The sequence below is a fragment of the Anser anser genome (genome assembly GCF_964211835.1).
Source record: "Anser anser genome assembly, chromosome: 6".
Lineage (NCBI taxonomy): Eukaryota > Metazoa > Chordata > Aves > Anseriformes > Anatidae > Anser > Anser anser.
The window spans coordinates 38,775,000-38,797,551 of record NC_139726.1 but is presented as its reverse complement, the minus strand read 5'-3'; the positions used below and the strand labels follow the sequence as shown (position 1 = coordinate 38,797,551).

General features: G+C 37.3%; 1 protein-coding gene across 8 annotated transcripts; it reads left to right on the top strand.

Moving 5' to 3' along the window:
* The first annotated feature begins 32 nt into the window (after positions 1–32).
* On the top strand, positions 33–21,312 carry STK17B (serine/threonine kinase 17b). Of its 8 annotated transcripts, XR_014586479.1 has the most exons (10): positions 2,383–2,535; positions 4,614–4,769; positions 8,739–8,951; positions 13,395–13,539; positions 13,787–13,913; positions 14,805–14,853; positions 16,244–16,423; positions 18,421–18,694; positions 20,449–20,508; positions 21,234–21,312. XR_014586479.1 is itself a non-coding variant. In XM_083843049.1 (9 exons), the coding sequence occupies exons 2-9, from the start codon at positions 4,648–4,650 to the stop codon at positions 20,449–20,451; spliced, it is 1,113 nt and encodes a 370-aa protein (XP_083699175.1). In that variant the 5' UTR covers positions 2,383–2,535; positions 4,614–4,647; the 3' UTR covers positions 20,452–21,210. The 8 variants fall into 8 exon arrangements, 6 of the variants coding, with proteins under 6 accessions (XP_083699173.1, XP_083699175.1, XP_083699170.1 ...); XR_014586480.1 differs by lacking the exon at positions 21,234–21,312 and having other exon boundaries at positions 18,421–19,942; positions 20,449–21,210; XM_083843049.1 differs by lacking the exon at positions 21,234–21,312 and having other exon boundaries at positions 20,449–21,210.
* Positions 21,313–22,552: the final 1,240 nt, after the last annotated feature.

The following is a 22,552-nucleotide window of genomic DNA, read 5'->3' as shown; positions in this document are numbered from 1 at the left end:
TGGTGCTCTTGTAGATGTTTGGGATGTGGATAATCTCTATAGGGTAGTGGATTTTGTTGTATGGTTTGGTTGTTTTTGGTTTTGATTATTTTATCCTCACAGAGAGAAACACCATTCAGTGTCGGTTAAGTACAGGAGGAGTACCACCCCTAAGACACGCAGCTTTATGCTATAATCTGAGAGGCACAGAATCAGCACATTTTTTGGCTTGCCTGCCCTATGTGGTGTTCTGGCGTGCCAGCTCCATGCTCTTCGGCCAAGCAAACAACCACGGGTACTTCGCACAGCAACGATCACCCACTCTGCAGGCAGATTTGCTGCTGATGCTTGAAGGTTGCAAGTAGCAGAGGCAACATGTAGAAGACATGGATCTTTTCCCATGACTTTTGAATTTCAGGACACTGAAGGTGCTCAGGTAAGGTTTCACATCGTTGCATTACTTAAACATGTACTGCCCTGTGGAATGGCTTGGTTATTAAATTAATCTTTTGCCTCATGTTTTTGAGTCCTTTCTTGTGCTACAGATCAGGGTATTGCCTTGTCGATGTCTTGTTAAAGAAGCTATTACAAACAAGTTAGAGAAGAAGACTCAGACATTCGCAACTTCCATCTATGTGACTCTTAATGTTGTCCACTTGTCTTCCAATCCAGCAAAAAAGTTACTTGCTGAAGAGGGTAGCTTGCTGTCTGTTTGGTCCAAATTAGGTCGGACATGACAGGTCTGAGTTGAAATCAGCACTTTTTGAGGGAACCAGGCTTTTTCCCAACAGTTAGTTTCCTAAATGACCTGTGGCTCTGAACTACATAAGCTGTACGTCATGTTCTTACCAAATGAAAAGTGGACCAAGAGTAAGTAGTTCTTTCCACGAATGTCTCTAAAGACTTTAAAAAGCCAACTTCGTAATGGATAGATAATTAAGGAATGCAAAAGAAGAATGTGTTAAGAATGGGAATCATGAAGCTAATACATTTGGGATAATTAAAAAATATCAATTAATGACCAGATGCATGCATTAGTAATAAGCATAGCTCATGAACCTGTGCTGCTTAGCCTTCACCTTACCATTCCCCCTTCTCCACCCTTTGTCATTCGCTGTGGTATTAAAATTCCAAAGTCCTCAGGGTGGAGTCCTGCTAATTATATCCTTGTCTAAGTGCCACACATTTCTATGACATTATATAAACAGATAACTAAGACTACAATAACATGCCCCTGTCACAAAGTGTTTTTAGTCTTTATTTGGTTTTCAGGACTTAAGGGGAGAGTAGAGCAGTTCTTGGTCTTGCAAGGATCAGTAACGACACACAAACAGCTAAGGAGACAAACAAAAGCACTGTCATTTACTTTTTGGCACCAAGTGCTATAATAACCTAAAGCATCTTAATTGCAGTCAGAATTTAATTTTACTCTTGTGGATCATTCGGTATGTTCAGAATGCTGCTTTTCATACCACACAAAGAATGCTTCTCAACAAAACCAATCTTTTCTATGTGTATTTTTATTCTATTTGGCAAATCTACTTGAAATCATGTTATAATGAAGAAAAGGGTATGGTTTGGAACTTTGCAGGGATGGTAGAGCTCTGTAGGACAGAAAAAAGATACTTGACTTCTTTGTCAAAAACTTCCATAATGCAAAATGCTAAAGGCTTAGATGGAAGGTCAAGTGAACAGGAGTTACACTAGGGCTGCTCAAGTGAACTGCTAGTTAAGCAGCTCTTGCTCTTAGTAGATAAATCTTATCGTTTCAGCTGTGTGGTATAACATATTCCAAAGTCTTCAAAAATGCTTTCACTTTTCCCAAATTATGTATCTCGTCTTTATTTACATTACTTCAGTCTGAATCTAGCCATTGCTGTGACAGCATGACTTAGGCACTGTACACTCCAAGCACACAGCGATTACCTGTTGTTCTGGTGGAGTCACAGCATAAACAATATTAATCCAGTAGCTCTGATGGTGCACTGCTAAAATTAAATTTATAGCTCATAAATCTTTATGCTACATTACTATTACTGCCTTCACGGCAAATTTATTATAAAATGGATGTCTGCATGTTTCTGGGGCAGCTGCTTGGATTGCTTCTCAGAGGAAATCAATTTGACAAGCCAGTGGCAGCTATTTCAGATCTCTAAATTCAGTTTATTTCTGAAGCGCGTTTAGGACTACTTTATGTGCTCAGACCGGATCTTTGAACCCCCGAGTTAACAAGGTTTAGCTCCCCCAGAACGTCCCCCCGCTGTCAGGGGAGCCGAGGCGGTTCTGTGACGGATTAAGACTCCCCGGCCGCCTCAGCCTGGCCGCCTCACCGGCCTCGGGCGGACGGCGCCTGACCAATCGCCGCGGAGACGGCCGGCCCCGCCGGGCTCGGATTGGCTGCCCGCCGCCGGAGCGGGCGGGGCGTGCGGGCGGTGCCGGGGCCGCCACCTCTGCCGGGCTGCGCTTTTCAAACGCCGGCTGGGCGGGCGCGGCGGTTGGCGGGGGCGCGCGGCGCGGGGGTGGCCGCCGGCCTGTGAGGGGCTCGCCGGGCGTGAGGTGAGGTGAGGTGAGGTGAGGTGGGATGGGGCGGGCGGGGTCCGCCGGCCTGTGTCTACCTCAGGCCCCGGGGGTGCCCATTGGGAGAGCCAGGGCGGCGGGCACGGAGGCGGCGTGCCCGGGGCCCGGCCGTGTTGCGCTGAGGGAGGTGAGGGCCGGGCGGTGACACGTAGCGCCCCGCCGCCCCCCCCGCAGGCGTTACGCTGAATGTTCTGAGGGGCCAGGCGGGGGCTCCGCGCCCACCTGCAGCCGGCCGCACCCGTAGCGATGTCTGCTCCGGGGGTCTGCACGTTTCGGCCCTGTTCCTGCTTCCAGCCGCGGCTGCGGAGGGGTTTAGTGCGGTGCATAGATAGCACTGGTGTTGCTTTTAATTTGTCGTAGCTAATCGGATTTTAAAAAGTTGGATCGCGTTCCCCTCAGGAAGCTGTGTGCCTCTTTGTGGTTTGCTGCCTGTTGCGGATGTGTCTTTCAGTTTTCTCGATGACACCGACCTAAAGAGAGATGTGACTTTTTACCAGAGAAACAAAGCTAATTCAGCATAAGGCAAAAGTTCATCTTAATCATAAAACTTTAATAACAATATGATGAAACCTTGCTTAATAGACATAATAACAGCAAGCTCTTAATCAGTTCGTTTCTATATAATAGAAATGTTTGAGATCAAGTCCTGCAGTAGTAAGGTAACTTTAGCTGTTGAGCAGTATTTAGTGAGTATGCTTCTAAGAAGAGTGTTATAAAATTTCAACCCCCTGAATCAGTAGATTAAATGATAAACTGCCCTTGAATTGGGGAGAAAGAAATGCACGTTTGTTCCAAAAAAGCTGATTCAAAGACATGCATGTTAGACTGTATTGTGACCCCTCAATAAATTCTTAAGTTAATTCATGCTTATCAAATGCCACTTAAAAAATATTTTTGAACGGTGTAGGTCCCTGTCCCCTGCTAAAGCATGAATCATGGTTTAAATCCAAAATAGTTCCAATATGAATAATCACATTCCAAGAACTGGAGATTTGAGCAATGTTAGATGGGTGCTGGGGTGTATTTGAAACATTACTAGTTCGAGTGCTCCCCCAGAAGTTTTTGATAGTACAGTGCTTTCATCTGAAAACTGAAAGGTTTTTTAATGTTTGTTAACTGGATCTGCACTGTAATGTGCCTCTTTTTTTTCCTTTAATAACAAGGGCAAACCTCCTCTTTACCTTGAAATAAACTGTCAATTACGAATGCTGTTATCCTTCAGTATCCTTCTTCTGCTTTGCTTTTATGGCACACCTGAAGAGATGCTTCAGACCTGTAAATGTAAATGCCAAAACCCAATATTTTTAGCTTATTATCAGCTTGCTTTTTTTTTTGGCAGTAGTAGAATTAATGTGGTAGTTGTATTTTCATAATGTGCCATTCTTCTGGTTTATTAAGGTAACTTACTTGTGATTACTACATCATTTGGTTCTGAATTATCAGAACTTGCATGAAAGATGTCCCTTCATTATGATTTCTGACAATTAATCCAGTGTGAAAATAAAATGAGCTATATGTAAGTGTAATAAAAAATCTGAAGCTTTCCACTAGAAGAAAGCTTATTTTTCTTGTGGTAAACTACTCGTGCTGTGCTGTAGACAGCAAATAGGACAGAGTTTTGGTTAAGGCAGTCAGGGATACCAGTGGAAGCTTCAGGGAACTGCTGGAACTTAACAGGAATCCAAAATAGTTAAAGCTTATTTTCATAAAGCTACAAAAAAGTATAAGTCATTAATAGTTTAAATAGTTATTAACATTCTTATTAGAATTTATGGTTATCCCTAATATTTTATGGCTCTGCTCCAGGGGGAAAAAAGGAAAATTTTATCTCAAATGTTAAAATGATGTTTTAAAAATGTTTATATTTGAATTAATTTTCTTAGCATCACTTGATTCTCTTGATTAGTATTTCCTTCTGGTTTTATATTTAGAGTGATTAAATGTGTAGTATTCTGGTCACTATTAAATTTCAGATTCTGATAGACCTAAGCCCTAATATCTACTTGCTTGCACTGTTATTTTGGGATTTCCAAAACTTAATTATGTTGCTTTAACAGGTGACTGGTAGGGGAGAGAGACCTGTTCCTAACTATGTCCAGGAGAAAGCTGGAGAACAAAAGCCTTTCTGGCTTGTTAGCCATGTCTCTGCAGACACAAATCAGGACGGACAATTTCTACAACTTTTACATGCTGGAGTCAAAAGAGCTAGGAAGGTAAGACTGTTCCTATTTATTTTATTTTAGTAAGAGGAATTTCTGTTGTAGAAAAATTCTTTGTGCAATGATAAAAGTTTGCCAGGAAGAAAGTCTATGGTTGTAGATAGGGAATAAAGTATGCTTCTCCCCCACCCACCTTCCCCACTCCCTTCTTTTCAGTACCTGACAGGTTCTTTAGGGACCAGGAAAAGGTTTCTTCCCTTTCCCTTGTCCAGTCCCACACCACATTACAGGGATATAAACTCAAGAAGGGATAACATAAGGTAATATACTTCAATACAAAGAATGGGAATTCAGAGTTGGTGGTTCTGGCTGTTTGTCTGAGGTGGTTTTTTTTTTTTTTTTTTTTTTTTTAAATTCAGAAAACCAAGACCTTTTTTCTCTCTCCTTTATGGCCAAGTTGCTAACTGGCTGCTGTTTGTGAGTAGTTTTGTAGTCTGTTTCCATTGTTCATGTTTGCAGTAGTAAAATAGCAAATGAAACAAAAACCCTGGTATTTGTGATTCTGTTACAGACATCTGAGTTAACGCTTATTTAAAATCACTGGGTTAATTCATACCTTGCAGATATTCAGGGAATTGGTTATAAAGGCCTGCAAACATAATAGCATGGTCATACTTCCAAGTTCCTTGAATGAAAGTGGCATGGGTCAGTTTTAACTAAGGCATTCCTGGGCCACATAGCGATCCTTTGTACCTCTAACTTGGGCATGTGGAAGAGCCTCTTAGCTGAGACTTTGTAACCGCTTTCACCTTTATTGTTCTATTGTTTTTTTTCTAGCATGTGCTTTAAATGGTACTCTTTTATAATAAAAGTAGACCTTGCTGCCCTTAAGCTTCCTGTATTCTTACCACTTTGTGAGCACCCCTTTTGATTTCCGGGCTCTGTAGAAGCAGTTAAATGCACTATCCTCTAAAACTCCAGTGTGCTTAAAATCCTGCATTTGCAGTTTATGCGTACCTGTGAGACAATGTCTAAAGTAAACAAAAGCAGTTTTTTCATGGATTCCCAAACTCAGTCTTTAATACTTCCTGTACATGCAAAAACAGACATAATAAAATTAGTGCCAAAATGCAAAGCAACAGAAGCAGGGTAGTATCTTTTCAAACAATTTTTTTTTACTTTTTCTGGCTTAACAGTTTGTGTGTGCCCTTTCTTTTAATGTCTTTTAAGTGTTTACAACACTTCCTATGTGTAAAATCCACCTTTCTGTGTAGCTTCTGTAAAATATGTAGTATGCTTTTGTTTTTGCTTGTAATTTTCTTTTCCTTTTCAGGCTACTTAGTAAATGGTTCTTTTGTTCTTCTCTGCTTAAGTCTCCCAAGTCCCATTTCTTCCTCCCACACCCTTATCTTGTAGGTCCTTTGGTATTTAAGGCATCGACTCATGAAGCAGGCAGGTTCTGTTTGATGGGTTATAGTAGCTCTGTCCTCGGAGTGGATGGCTTGGCTTCTTTTGAAGTAGTTGAATTTCTGTGGTTTGTAACTTGAGATATGAAAATAACCTGAAATTCATTTTATCTTGTAAAACTGGGCTGTGCAGTGCTGTGTTCAAGCATTTGCTTTGCAGGCAATAAGGAGGGGGAACCACTGTGCTCGCTTTAGCACAAGGCTTCAGGTCTACTTTTTTTTTTTCTTATTTCTGGGGAAATTCCACTACTCAAACAATTTTGTGAAGAAAATTTGGCTAGACTTGTTTATTCAAGCTACAGCTCTTCTGCTAAGCTGAGGTACTGCCTCATATGAGAGTTTCCAAGTTTCAATGATTTTTTTTTATTGCTTTTATTTTTATTTATCAGACTCTAAGAAATTGTTTTTAAGACACTGTGTGTTTTTTGGTTGATGCTTCTTAAAAAGGTGTAGTTGATTTTTAGCCTCATTCTCTCACTTCTAAACTTTAAATGTTTATATGATATTGTAGTGTGCCAGTTATTAACAAGCGGAAATTCTTACATCACCAGTTTCTTATGGGGATATCACTGACCCTTCAAAGTTGATGTACACACAGCTGGTAGAAAGATGATGTTTAAAAACTATAAGGGAAGGTCTTCCTATTCTCATGAAACTCAGCCAGTTTCTCTTTTTTAATTTTAGAGAAACTTTTGTGGTTGATGGGGTAATGCGATGTTAAAACAAGAATGTAAGCTGTGGGGGAGTATCTTCAAACTTCAGTATATTACGAAATTGAGCTCAATAACTTCAAATGCTCTGCAATAATAAGCTGGTTTAACAGTTGGGAAAGTACTTGGCTGTTTCATGCTTACAAATAGTTGCTAAAATGAAGAGTGTGCATGTATCAGTTTGTAAATAACTTTCACAACTTTTTTTTTTCTTTTGTGTTTTGTACTCTTGGCTTTCTGAGTTTACTGGTTTAAATAAAGACAAATCTAATTGGTTTAGAATTAAATGATGACAGAGAAGCTGTTTTGTTGAATTTATTTCTAAATAAGTGATAACAGTATAAGTAAAGGTCAGCTTTGCATGTTTTATGATTCAGTCTGATGTGTACAAACTGTATTTAACATGGTTATTTACCACTGGAAGTCTGTTTCATCATGAAAGATGCTGGTACCTTTTTTTAAGTCTAGACTTTTTTTCTAAAAAAACACCTAGATGTGCCTTTAATTTTAGAGATGTCCCTTTTAAGCATTGTTCTGTGTTTTTTTTTTGTTTTGTTTTTTCACCAGAAGAAAGGCTAAGCCTGCAGGACAGTGTAGTCTTCCCTACCGAAGAAGCTGGAATAGTTGAAAAAGTGCATGTCATATAGCTAGTACTGAGCCTCTTCATCAAGTTTGTTCTTAGTGTGCTGTGGTAACAACAACAAAAATACACATGGAAAGGTGTTGTTTGTTCAAAGTCATAAGAGTAGGTCTTTTCTTTTGCAAACAGTTTTATAACTGTTTTTAGAACACTACAGAATTTATTTTAGCCCTTCAAGTGTTGTGGTTTTTTGTTGTTTTTTTTTTTTTTAATAATGTTTCTGGTGTAACTTGAAAATACTCTGCAAGTATGCACTAGGCATTTCTGGGAATGCAAAACTTGTGATTATAAAACTGTTTTTTCAGGATTTGATAACTTGGCTTAAAAACTGCATATTTTCCCCTAATTTTTTTAAAAGGTCAGCCTGGTGTTTCAACTACACTATGTGGTTTTCTTTTAAAAACATATCTTTGCCAAAATACATTTTTGTTTCCATACCTAAACAGTTGGCTAGGAAATAAAGCAGCACACTTGTAATTGAAAAAGGGAATGCTGAGTAGCGGGTGTTTTTCTGTTGTTTCTAAGCTTAGTGCAGTAATCTGAATTTTTAGCAGTACTGCATGGTTTGTGAAGGGAGGTTCTTTTTTATGCCTCTAAAATTTTCTTCACTGAAGTGCTTTGTCTCTCCCTAGCTTAGATTTATGCTGCCCCTCTTTGCTCTCTCTCTACTTCTCACAGTTTTGTTTTACTCTATCCTGTAGGTGCTATGTTTTGTTGTTGTTTTTTTAACTGTATCCTGTAGATGCTATAAGGTAGTTGAGTGTGTGTATTTTGTTTGTTTGCTTGCTTGCTTTTTAAACAATATTGCCAACCTGAACAAAGCCCTGGGCAAGTCTAATATGATCTCCTTGCTCACCCTGACTTGAGCAGAAGTTTGGGCTAGAGGCCTCCAGACCTCTTTTCAAACCTGAGTTGTTACATGTTTCTGTGACCTTACAGTGAGAATGTCCATGTAGGCAAATAGCCTGATTTAACACTTAGCTGCTGTGTGTAAGAGGAACAGTACTGGGTCTCACCAACGCTTCATGGTGCTTTCTCATACAGCGGCCAAAAGTGTTCAGTCAGTAGTATAAAAACAGGCCAAACATGACATTCTCCTGATACTTTTTTTGTTTTGTTTCTAATTACTTGCCATGCTTTTGATTCTAATGGCAATCTAATTACTTTTTATGTCTTCAGTCCTAATGTTTTTCCTTTTATTTTGCAGAGGAAGATGTGCTGTGGTTAGAAAATGCATAGCTAAATCCACAGGCCAAGAATATGCAGCTAAATTTTTAAAGAAAAGAAGAAGAGGTCAAGACTGCAAAGCAGAGATTCTCCATGAAATTGCTGTGCTTGAATTAATGAAATCAAATCCTCGCATAGTTAATCTCCATGAAGTCTATGAAACGGCAAATGAAATCATCCTAGTGTTGGAATAGTAAGTGTGCCTTTGTCAGATGTCCCACATCGCTAGTTACAAATCTGTCAATGTATTTTTTGCATGAGTTGTCTGAACACTCAGAAGACTCACAGCAAGTACACTATATGCATTATGCTAATATTTCATTATGTTTTTTTATTGACTTTATTAAGCTCTTGGGGCCTTCTTTGATATTTTCATGTGAATTCAAGAGTTGAATCCATTGCTGTAATTTAAACCTTTAAATTTGTACATGTATTTTGTTACATCTGTAGCTAATTGGCTATGTCAAACAATGTAGAACAGAGGCATAAAACAAAATACACCAAAACCCCTCCTAGTTCTGTACTCAAAATTTAAAATGTTGACCGATAAAGGCATTTTTAAGGGACTGCTATCAAAAAATATTTTTTTTTTTAATTTTTTCTCTTCCTCACTGCATAACTCAGTTCTGTAGACACTTTGAATCTTGATTTCAAATTGAAATATTTCTGGTGCCTTTAAATACTGTCTCACTCAGGAGGATGATTTTAATTAAAACTTTACCATTTAATTTGTGCAATTTATTTCTTGTGCTAGTTGGATTAAAAAAAAAAAAACACCCTTTGATCAATTTTCAGATCAGGCTAATATAAAACCTGAACACAAATGCTAGGGTTTGTTTTAATTGTTGTGTTTTTTTCTTAAAGAATCTCTCATGTCAAGCTGACCAGAGAGAATTCCATAGAAGGTGCATAACGCTTTGGTGCAACCTAAAACATACAAAAGCAAACAAACAAAACTTGCTGATACCAAGTATGTAGATTTCAGAGAAGCTGGGCAATTCCATCCTCTATGAAGGATGTTACTGAAGGATGTCATGTTACTACATGACATTTCTTGATGATTGAAAATTGTAATTTGTTTGTAGATTATGAACTTCTAAAGTTAGTGTTTTTCCTGTTTTAAAACTGTTTAGCTTCTGTAGCTGTTTCCTCCAAAATTCACATCTTTTATTAGATGCCCTTGTGGCTGCTCATAATCTCTGAAAACTAGTCTTCTAATGTGGGAATTAGTTTGCATTTGAATTATTCATCATATTGGATGTATGTGTAAATGTTCAGAGTGTAAGGAACAAAAATGCTGTTGGTAAAATGAACTCGGCAAGGCTTTCTCTAAGTAGAATTTAAGTTTTGCATACAAAGTATTTGAAGAAATGGTGATCTGCAGACATTGTGATAAAGTCCTTTTAATTTTTCAAATTTAGCTAGATTATTTTCAAAAAAGAAAAGAGAAATGCCTTTTTTCTTTGAACTAAATGATCCCTAACACATTATTTGAGAGAGGACTGAAATAGTAATATAGAAGTAAAGACAAAGTCCAGATGACTAGTTTTGAACTTCTTATCAAGAACGAGTTCCCATAAAGGCTGTACTGATTTTCCTAGCTCAGCCAACTGTCTCGCATATTAGAGCCCTGTCATGAAACAACTTCCTTGTACGACGTTGGTGTTAATCCTAATGGTCTGCTTTGTAGTAGTGTTCAGAAGACTTGTAGTAAATATTCCTAGTGCTGTTGGAATAAGCAGAGGGCTGATTACGCTTCTAAATTGTCCTTCTGTGGCAGAATATATATATATGTATATTTTTTTTTCTCATTATTGTCAGAACTCTTAAGCTGTACTTTCAAAGAATCTCAAGAAATGAGTCTTCCTCATAGAGTAGTTAATAAGCATTTCCCATTTCACTGTATTTTTCCTGCTACATACGGTCCTTGCTAATGTTGGATTGTATTGATAGGGTTCTTTGGAAGGTGCAAGAATCGGATTGTGTAAGTGCACATTTTCTGACTAAAGGAGAGAAATGAATGCTATTAATGCTCTTAATAAGGCCATATCTGTAGAAGGAATAATATCTTTTCAAAAGCCCCACAACAGAAGTTGTTACTCCTCTGTTCTGAGGGTAAAAATAATTGGAAGAATTGAGCTATTCATAGAGAAATCTGGCAGCTGTTCTAATTCATTTTAGAGCTTTACCAGCTGAATTTTCAGATCAGTCTTGTTTCATTGAAGAACGAAGAGAAGCCCTACAGTGTCAGATCAATGGCCTACTCCACTGCCACTTTCAGGAGTGGCTGTAAGAGGTGCCATCTAGGAAGAGCTAAGGAGTGTGTGAGCCTGTACACTTATTGCAATCTGTTCTCCTTGTACTGTCCCATCAGCCTGAAATATTGTATTGAGGATACAGCTATGCCTGTTCCTTTTAGTATATGTTTATGGACCTGTCGTCTGTAAATCTGTTTCGTCCATTTTTGAACCTAGGGATACCATCTGTTTTTGTGGTAATAAATTCCAGATGCTTGTTACCTGCTGTGGGAAGAAATACTTTCTTTTTGTTTGTTTAAAATAAATCAGGTGCCTCCTAGATCTCATATTGTGGGATTTGAGAAACAGCAGTTCTCTCTAAACTGGCCTCGGTGGTTTTCTCAGCATCATTCATAGGCTCCTCCATAACTTTCTATCCAAACTTAGTCAGCGTCTCTTTGGCTTCTTGTAAAGCAACTGTCTGTCCTTTCCTTTGCCCTGCTCTGTACCTTCAGCAGTCTCATTATACGCTGCTTGAAGATAGGGAGACCAGGACTGCATGCTAAGGTTTTATACAGAACATCTTTGCTGCTTTGTTTGTTGTCAGCAGTCCTCCTGATGATACTGAAGGTATGTTGGCTTTTTTGGCCTGCTGCTGCACAGCAGTGGAGTTATTTCAAAGAACTGGCAGTCAAGATTTCCTGAGCTGTACCTTTCAGTTTAAAGTTTGGCATTATGTAGTATTGCATTACGTTATTTTTTCTGAAGGTATCTTACATTTGTGTATGCTACAGCTCATCTGGTACTCTTTTACTCACTTTCTCAGTTGGTGGCTCTCAGCTGAACTCATTTGTTTAATGACTTCCCTGAACTGGGGAGCCAAAAAGAGGATGTTGTGTTCTAACTGTGGTCTGCAGTGCCAGGTAGAGTCACTTGCCTCAACCTACTTGCTCTGCTTCTGATATTACAGCCCAAGGTGCTGTTGGCCTTTGCTTGCATTCAGCTTGCTGTCTTTGAGGTCCCCCAAATCATTTTCAGCAGAGCTGTTCAGCTCTTTACCCATCTGGCCCACCTGTCCAGACCATAATGTTGTAACTTGGGAACAAGAATACTATAGGAGACAGTGTTGAAATCTTTGCTAAATTTTTGAAATCTCACAGCCAAGTTTTGTCATAAAGGCAGTGAGGTGAGGTGTTATTGATACCTCCCATAGCTTCAGCAGGTTGGTAACTGTTTATCCACATTGTCCATTATCTTATCTTTTTATAGGCTATTCTGTTGCTAATGATGGAATTCAGGCTTACTGATCTGTAGTTTTGAGGTAGTCCTTTATTCTTGAGAGAGAAACTTTAGGCAGTTAGAGCAGGCTGAACAATGATTTCATACCTGGCTTGAAAGGAAACAGCTGACACAGTGGCAACATGTAGAGTGTAACTAAGAAACCACATTCAAGATGATTACCCAAGGTTATTTCCGTGTTTCTTTTATGCTTTAGTAATGGTAGGGTTCTATAAGTAAACAACAGTCTTCTTTGAGGACGACAAGTTGAGATGCTGTGTAAAATAAATAAACATATGTAATGAAGCTTGTCAATCTCATATTTGTTGCTAGTGTGGAAATGGTAGCTATCACAGTGACAGAGCTAAGTCCTTGTATTCCAGGATATTCTATACCTACAGGAGTTCTTGAACATATTGCTCACTGGCTGACCAGGCAACTGTGTATTTCGGTGTGCTAGATTTTATTCCTTGTAGCTCTCTGACAGAAAGAACTGATTTCTACTCTTCGATCAGAACAGTAGTACCTATGGTAGCAAGTATGCAGTTTCTTCTCACTCAAGAGATATTCTTCAGCAACTCTGTTCTGTTCATTGCATTGTGGTTTGTACCAGTGATGGAATTTTCAGTCCCCAAATCAGAGAATAGGAATACTGTTTGGTTTTCTTGCTTCAAGTTATTTATGGAACAGATTGAAAAATTTTAAGGTTTAACTTGTAAAGGTGTCTTCTGTTAGGGAATGGTGATAGAACTGATCACCCTCAAGGCATCTTCAGGCTAACTGGCAAGATAGCAAGCTTGAATTTTACAAAGAATTATGAGCAATTCAGCCACAACATTGTGTTACCCTCTGAACTCCTGTTGCCAGCTACGAGGAAAGAAAAAGCATCATCAGATTTTATTTTTTTCCCCTTTTCTAAGTGTTTACATAATTTGTCTTGGGATTAGTATGTTCAAAGAAGAAAAAAAAAAATATTCTCAGACTCTAGGATGAATATTTAGTAAATAGCTACTGATAAATGAATATATATTAAATTATATAAATAGATACTATATATAAAACTTCATACACAAGCTTAAATTTTCAAGTTTAATACATTAGTGTTCCTGAATGTGTTTCAGTGCTGCTGGAGGAGAAATCTTTAACTTATGTGTCCCAGATCTGGATGACAGAATTGGTGAAAGTGATATTATAAGACTTATAAGGCAAATACTTGAAGGACTTTGCTGCTTGCATGAAAACAATATTGTTCATCTTGATTTAAAGGTGAGGCTGTGTCAGACTTTTTTTTAAGTACTTAGTCTTCAACTTGATAGTGATAATCAAAATCATTTGTTGAATACATAGCAAAGATGAGAAAACCAAGTCTACTAGAGATTAAATACTTTTTTTAAAATAAAATTCAGTAACCTAAATAAAATTTAGCAATATAAACTGAGATGTCATTTGGTATATTATGGCTTTTTTTTATCTTATATTTTATTAATTGAGAATTAAATGTTTTCTATTCTAGCCTCAAAATATTTTGCTGAGCAGCATCAATCCTCTTGGTGATGTGAAAATTGTAGATTTTGGTATGTCTCGGAAGATTGAGAATACTAGTGAACTGCGGCAAATCATGGGAACGACAGAATACCTAGGTAAGGAAGAGTCGCTTCACGGTTTCCAATGGGTGGTTTCGAGGAAAAAGCTGATGTAATATGCTTATCAACTTATCAGTCATTGCTGGAGAACAAACAACAGGACAAGGCAACATGTTGTTTTGAGTTGCTCTTTTTTTAGAGAAGTTAACAAATATTTGCACACAAAACAAATTTATAAAGGGCACCTTATTTTATGCTATATAATATTTGACCTGTTGCTGCAGACTATAAAATCAGCAGGAATTTTTGGAAATTAAATCCTTGTGATTAGAGTAGAAATACAACATCAGCATTCACAAAGACCCGTTCTATGAATTCGGAATGTCGTCATTTGTATGATGACATAATGACATCAAAATATTCCTGGGAAAGTGAAAAATCTCCTTTAACACTTGGCCTTCTGAGGGACAGGTGTCCTTAAAAATTTGCCTACACTTCTTTTTTTTAAGAGTACTTGAATCTGCGGTGAATAGTATCTTATCCAACATATGCGTACTGCCACTGACCCTAAAATTGGCTTGGTCACCTGGCTTTGCAGTGTTAATATGCTGGAGGCTTTATGCATTCCCTATAAAAAGCTGTGTACTTGAAAATCTATAAGAAAAATCTTTTAGGTGCATACATCTGATTTGAAAATATTTTGGGACTTGGATAGAATAGACTCGAACCAATATGATGCCATTTCAGTCTGAACCAGTTATATTTCAGTGCCTGAATAACTGGAATAACCTTTTTTTCCACCCTTCGAAAAAGTAAAGTTGAAAACCACATGCTTAATCTCTTAATAATGATTACCAAAAGCTGACAGAAATGTAGGGTATGATTCAAGGTCTCTTGGATAATGTGCCTATTAAATTGTCTTTTTTTCTTTCTCATCCCTTTCTGTAGCTCCAGAAATCTTAAACTACGATCCTATTACCACAGCTACAGATATGTGGTAGGTTGTATATGTTAATTCATTTCATTGGGGTAGGCAGGACCAGTTAACAGTCTGGGTGCCAGATCCAGACTCTGCTGCAGTTTTATCTGGCTTACAAAAATACTGTTCTGTTGGATGGGCTGAACAGATAAGGGGAGAGTTGGGAGAGGAAGGAGTGCTTAGGATATAAACTAGGGCTTCGAGGAATTACTATATGTGAGTCTGTTGCACACCTACTATGAAGTGAACTGGCTTCTGAACATACAGAGTGTACTTCTTTGATCTAAGGAAGTAGCAACTATCAGCATACATGAGGTATTAGTTACTATTGGACAAAATGTTTCAGCTATTACCTATTTGGGGACACTCCTCCCTCACCACTTCTGTATCATTAAATAATCTTATGGCAATTTTAAGTATGTTAACTTTCTACTTTAGAGGAATATCAGTTTCTACAGAATGTCATAAAAATGAGTTAAGTATCTTAAACTAATGTACAGTTTTAATTTAATGAACCGTGGTAGGGTAAAGGCTAGTTCTGAGATGCTTCCTTAGAAATGTAACATGTTGCCATGTTCTGATTGTGCATCTATATAATTCAATTTCAGTTTTAAAAGTTGCTATGATCTAGTTACTCCATTGAAATTCTCAACTCGTAATAGTAATTAAATCTGTTCATTAATTTTTTTACAACTTATTTATTTGCCTACTTTTGTGGGAAGACACAAAAACAAACTATTGGCATTCTACTCAGAATCCTGAACACTGCAGCTACATATTTCCACACTGTAATGTGTACTAAGGTTTGATGCTTTGATCAGAAAACCATTTTTTTCTATGCATCAAAAAAAACCTCTAAGATGTCATAATAAATTGTATGATGTGTAGTACTCGTATTCACGTGCTTAGGGAAAAACATCTCAGCAAGAGGATGCTGTAGCACAAATCGGGTCCTGATTGTATAGAAAGATTCCGTCTTTGATGCTTCTTCCAGAATTATTGTGAAAGAAGGGCTGTCTTTTATTTACGTGCAAATTAGAAAGTTTTTTTGTTATTGTTCTTCAGTTCTGTCTTCCAGAACTGCCATATCTCCAAGAACAGCCTGTGTAAAAGTTATATTTTTCCTTTTCATAATAGTCTCCACGGCAGGAAAAGAAAGGTTTATTGAATGAAAGCAAGCAATTTTCAAAAAAGAAAAAAACAACCCTCCCTTCCTGGAGATTTGAAATGTAGTTCCTCGTGTGTGTACGTGCATCCATGTCTGAATCACATAGAACTGAGAGATCACATCCTGGTTTTAATTCTTTGAGTGTGGCACACATCAAGAAGTTTGATCTGCTGCACAAATGGGTGTGTGCTATATTGCTTAGGTATCCTAGTAGGATTTTACATTGTGTTCTTACCCCAGGAACATAGGTGTAATTTCATACATGCTGCTTACACAAGAATCTCCGTTTGTGGGAGCCAACAATCAAGAAACTTTCCTTAATATATCTCAAGTTAACGTGGATTATTCAGAAGAAACATTTTCATCAGTTTCACAGCCTGCCAAAGACTTCATTCAAAAACTTCTCATAAAAAATCCAGAGTAAGTAACAAACTTTTCAGGACAAGAATCTTACCTTTTATGTCTGTGAGCACATAGAAAATGTGAATGTTAATTTGGGAGCTTAGTATCATTGATATGATCAGTTAGACGTTTCATAATGCACTGGTATTATCAGCTAGATATTTTGAAGTGTAGGTTTCTGCTTTTCCATAATGTATGAGAAGGATCTTTGGTTCACTAGCTGTTATTGTAGTCTGGGTTATGCTTTGAGTTTGCTCAGTTTTTCATATTTTGACTTTATTTATGTATTTCATTTAGAGGACAGATTCATGAAGAATTTTATGAAATGTATTCTAGAAAGATCAGATTCTTGTTTACAATTTAACCTTTCATTACACAATTTGGAGAGATAAAATGTGATCTTTCTGCACGCATGCATTCATGTTTTCTGACTTACCTTTTAATATATCTTATAGAAAAACTTGTCTGTCTTGTGACTGAGCATATATTCTTCAGGAACATGTATGTGTGTATATATGCATAGTGTTTTGCATGTTCAGTCTTGTCAAAAAAAATCTCAATCAAAAGCACAAACTTTTCTTTGCTTCTAATGCATAATTCTATAAATCAGCTTTCTTTGGGAGTTCAGACTAATCAAGGCCTTTCAAAGTAGCTGAACTTTGACAAAATTGTAAAAATTATAGGGATTAACTATGTCTGTACTTGCTGTGTAGTGTTAAATATGGATTTTTTAATTGTTGCACTAGCAAAATGCACTAAAAAAGTCCCAAAAGGTGTTTGTACTGGAGGATAATGTTTAGTAAAGTCACCTAGCCGTGTTCTACTGAGCATCATCAGGAATTATCATTTATATTGCTGTTTATTGTTACTTGTGGTGATACAGTAGTTCCTATCTTCTGCCGAAAGCCTGCAAGCAAGCAGGAGTGACCCTGTCTGGTTGAGACAAGGTCCTTTGGTAGGAGGGGATGATGAAGGAAAATGATATCCATGAAGTTCTTACTTTGAGGAAATAGGCACACTGTATAAATTCACGTCTGGACAGTATCAAGGATGATTCTATTCTTTCTATTTTGTTACCTCACACAGAGTGTTCATCAATAGCTGGAAGAACTCACAGAAACTATACTATCTTGAGGGTAGCAATTCTAAGAGTCTGCTTTAATAAATATTACTGTGGACCTGCAGGATGTTTGACATTCTGCCACAGTTACTACTCTATTTGTGCTCTTCTGGGCATCACAGAGTTTTCATCTGAGGAAAAACCTGTCCTCAGATCGTCAGCTCTGTGAAGTTGAAAGTTCTCTGACCAAAAAATATTGATGTGTTCTTGTGGAGTTGAGGATGAATAGTGGGCTCCTTTGCATTTCCAGTGAGTTATATGTGGAACTTAACAATGCAAAAACATGATGAAAACTGTAGTAGTGATATACTACGTTATCCAGAGTTGTATAAATCTATGGTCTGTTAGGAAGTAACTACATTTTGGAAGAGTTCACACCAGTCTATGATGAACTGCAACAGTAAAACACAGTGAAATACCTGATAGAGTTGATGACAACATGTCATTTAACCCTCATTGAAAACCTTATGAATGAATATTCGTTAGCCCCTCTGTTTACAATGGTCTGTATAAGATGTAGGACTTCAAAAGCATAATGCACATGCACATATACAATGTTGAAAACATTCCAAGGGACTATGAATAATATGGGCTGAGAAATACCTGTTCCTTTTCCTGATGAACAGTTTACCAGTTTTGATGTTCAGCATTTGGGGAAGTTGTCAACTAAAATCAAGATGCCTGTTGCCAATGCAGGCAACTATTCCAACAATCCCACTATTGTAGGTTTTAATGCACTTTTTAGCAACAGCGGTGTTAGAAAACCAGCAATATTAATTCTGTACTGTCAATTCTGATGTATGCAGAGAAATATTAAGTAGTATTAGTAGTATTTTAATTACATTTGTAGTGTCTGAAATTAACTTAAGCAACTTTTGATATTTCTTTTTCAAAGGGAAAGACCCACAGCAGAGGCCTGTCTCTCTCATTTCTGGTTGCAGCAAGGGGAGTTCATACTCTTGTGCAGCCCTGAAGAAACTTGCTGCCCTTCTCTGATGCCAGGACATACAACAAAATGCTCAGAAGAGCGGAATGTAAAATCCAGTTGTAATGGTACTTGTAGCAACAAGGAAGACAAAGAAAACATTCCAGAGGACAGCAGTACTGTCTCCAAACGTTTCCGGTTTGATGATTCATTGCAGTATCCCCAAGACTTCATGACAGACTTTGTATGTTAATATGTAATGTAGACTTTTACAAAAAGGGATTTAACATAATCTTTTCCAGTGGTGAATATAGGATTATGGCTTGCCAATTTGTGCAGTGTTGGTATACTTGAAATGCACTTTGATTCTTTTATGCTGGTACTTCCTTTTCTATCCGTTGCTGGCAATGGATTTAACTCCTGAGAAACTGGGGTTGTAGCACCAATAAAATGAATTATTTTTTGAAGAAGGTATAAGTAAATATTTTTGCACTTTTCAAGTTTTAATCCAAAAATGATGCCAGATTAAAACCAGGAAAATGAGTTTATTTAAACTAATTTTCAGAGTTTTTGCCTAAACCTCAAGCTTTGCCAAACAGTGGCTGAATAACACGTACATTTTTATGACTGGCCTTAAGAACTTGATCTAAGCAGGGAAACTGAATCTAGCTGTCTTAATGGGCTTATTTGGGTTATGATAGGTTTGTTGGGGCCATTTGGAATACTGCTTTCTCTCTGGGATCAGTAGTTAAGGAAATGTTTCTGTCATATAAATCTGGTCCGCCTAGGGATTATAATGCATATTCTGCATGATTTCTCCTGTGTTGGATCTCTGTAATACTTGAACAGAAAATGGGTAGATTGTCAGTCCTTGTGCCTAGTGATCCTTTGGCTCTTACCAGTGAGTTGTATTTGAAGAGGGTGAGATTCCCATGCTGTTGTGAATATTTGATACACTTGTTAGTTTGCTTCCATAAAACCTCTGAAATAGAGTTGTCTGCCTGCATTGATCTATTCCTCATCTTAAAATAAGCAAACTAACACCAAATGACAAAAAGCCCCTTCATAGTTAAAATTAATAACTGAATAATCTGAAAATAATTATTTTTGCCAGTAAAGCTGTAATTAAAAACTTTTATTTGCCCTTCTAATGTAGATGGGCAGTGCATTTTTCTATCAATTATTGTTATTTACAATAACTTAGCTTCTTGCCCTCTCTGAGAAATGGACTGCAATGTGTTAATATTTAAAGACAAACTACCCAATACTTGTTTTTAAGCCTTTAAATTTGCTTTGTTTAGTGGGTTTGTGTTTAAGTTATATCCCTTCTACTTCCTGTTACTAGTCTCTGAGAAGTATTGCCTATGTCAAATTTCAGCTTAGAGCAAATAACAGTCATGTCTCAACAGCCTGAAACTAATAGTCTACCATTGAAATACTGACAAGATAAGATCATAATCATAACACTGAGGCTGGAAGTCTGTTTGTATAGGTAATGTATTAAAACACCTATAAATATTTGGAAAGTAAATAGCACTTCAAAGTAATTTGGGGATTTTTTGCTCCTCAGAGCTTAGACTTAGTGCTCTTTTTGGTTTGGTTTGTTTTGTATAATAAAATATCATAATCTGATGATCTTTTCAAGTGTGCCTGTAGATCTGACAATAGCTAGGCAGATTGAGTTTTTTTATTTTATCTTCACGAAAGAAAGAAACAATTTTTTATTTTTTTAATTTTTTTTTACAAAGATTTTAATGCAAGGTTTCCTGATAATGTATGGGAGAAGTTCAGGACTGTTGTCTTTTATTTTGGGTGACATTTCTGTTGACAAGTGAAAGGTCAGCTGAGATGTATTCAGCTTGTATTTGCAGAAGTAAAAAAAAAAAAAAAAAATCTGAGACTTAATCTCAAGTGAAATGAAATAATAGCATGGATAAAGCTCAGATGCTTAGGTGTATAAATGAACTGCACTGACTCTCCTCTGTATTTTATTTACAGTGATAATGATAATATATAATTATAAAATGAGTTTGCTGGAGGCACTTGGATTGTGTTCAGGTACCTTATAAACTTATTTTCAAAGTCCTTGTTTTTAAACTATTTTATGCAGACATGTTTAGAAGTTAACATTCACTGAAGATAAAGAATAATTTTTTTTACAAAAAGCTGTAATGGATAAAGGTAGAAAGATGTTGCATTTTAAGTCTCCAAAATTATTACTGATCTGAAATTACAACTGGGAAGCCTGTGAAAGTCTTTGTACTAGTGTTCTGTTTTTTAGCATCTGAAAATAAAGCTGAAAGCATATGCCAGCACTTTATGAAAAAATTATTATTCCTTAAAGTTTTTATCATGTTATCTGATGTTTTACATTTCTTACTATTTTTGGAGCTAACTTATCTTTAAATTAAAAAAAAAAGGTCTTATCCAAGAAACTTAAGTTTTGAAGTTTGTACTTCATGTAAATTCAAAATATGCCTTGAATCAGAGTTTGTTTGGATTAGCATGTTGGATTTATTTTAAAAATATTAATGTGCATACATAACATTCTGTTGAATGTAAATAAATACATTGTAGAAAATTTTTAGCCTGTCTTGCTTCCTGCCAGATTACTGGAGATTATGAATTGTAAATGAGTGATGAGTAACTCATCATCATGAGCGATGATGATCATTTTAAGATGACTGAAGACATATTTCAATGCAGTTCATGACCTTTTTATATTAAAAAAGTAATAATAAACTTTGCCTTTTTTCAAAACTTCTGTTTTCATTTCTTCACAGAATGGTTGCATTTGGAAGAGATCTCTGGAGGTCATCTGGTCCAACCCCCCCCCAGCTCAAGCAGGGCCACCTAGAGCTGGTTTCCCAGGATCATGTGCAGGTGGCTTTTTGAGCATCTCCAAGAAGGGGGAGGGTAGGATCACCTCCCTTGACCTGCCAGCAATACTGTGCCTCATGCAGCCCAGGATACCATTAGCTAGCTGCCTTTGCAGAAAGGGGACGCTGCTGGCACATGTTCATCCTGGTGGTCACCAGGACCTCATCTCTGTTTCTGCAAAGGTGTTTTCCAGTTGGGTGGCTCCCAGCGTGTGTTAGTGCCCGGGGCTGTCCCTCCCCGACTGCAGGATTTAGCACTTCCTGTTAAATTTCATGGCTTATTTATCTGGCCAGTTGAGGTCCCTGTGGAAGGCCATACAATGCCATCAGTCACTCCTCCCAGTTTTGTGTCATCTGTAAACTTGCTGAGGGTACATTCTGCCCCATTATCCAGATCACTAATAAAGATGTTACAGGACTGGACCCAGTACTGACACCATGCGTTACTTGCCTCCAACCAGACTTCGTGCCACCGATCACCATTGTCTGGGCCTAGCTGCTCAGGTTTCAATCCACCTATTTGAAGTTACTAGGTTTCAGTTCACGTCACTTTCTGCCCATCCAGCCCTATATATCAACAGTTCGTATAGGAGGATCTTACGTGGGATAGTATCAAAAGCCTTTCTGAAGTAGAGGTAGACAGTATCTACTATTCTCCCCTCAGCTACCAGGCCAGTTGTTTCGTTGTAGAAGTTTATCAAGCTGGTCAAGCATGATTTCCACTCAGTGAAACCATGCTGACTACTACTAATGAATCACAAACTTAACTAACTTGCTAGAACATCTTTAATGTGTCTGTATTTTAGACATAAAAAGATGGTTCCTATATACATAATAGTCTAGTCTTGCAGTATTTATTGAGGTGGTATTTTTTATGGTAGATTCTAATGGCTTTTGCCATGTAAAGAAATTTAAATTGAATGTTTGTTACACAAATACTAGCCTCCTAGGGCACTAACTGTACATTTGTTTAATTTTCAAGTAGAAGTCTAAATTATTTAAAAGAAAAAAAAGAAAAAAGCAACAACACCACAAAAATTTCAGGAAAGCAGTTTACGTTCAAAAGGAATATAACTCATTTTCGTGGCCTGAACACTACATTTCCTACAAAGGCACATTTCATTGATGAAATGAAATCTTTCCCATTGTTAGAAATGCACAAATGAGCTTTCTTTTTAGTGAAAGAAATAGTGTATTCTTGTGTTTGTATTCTGCTGTTGTTT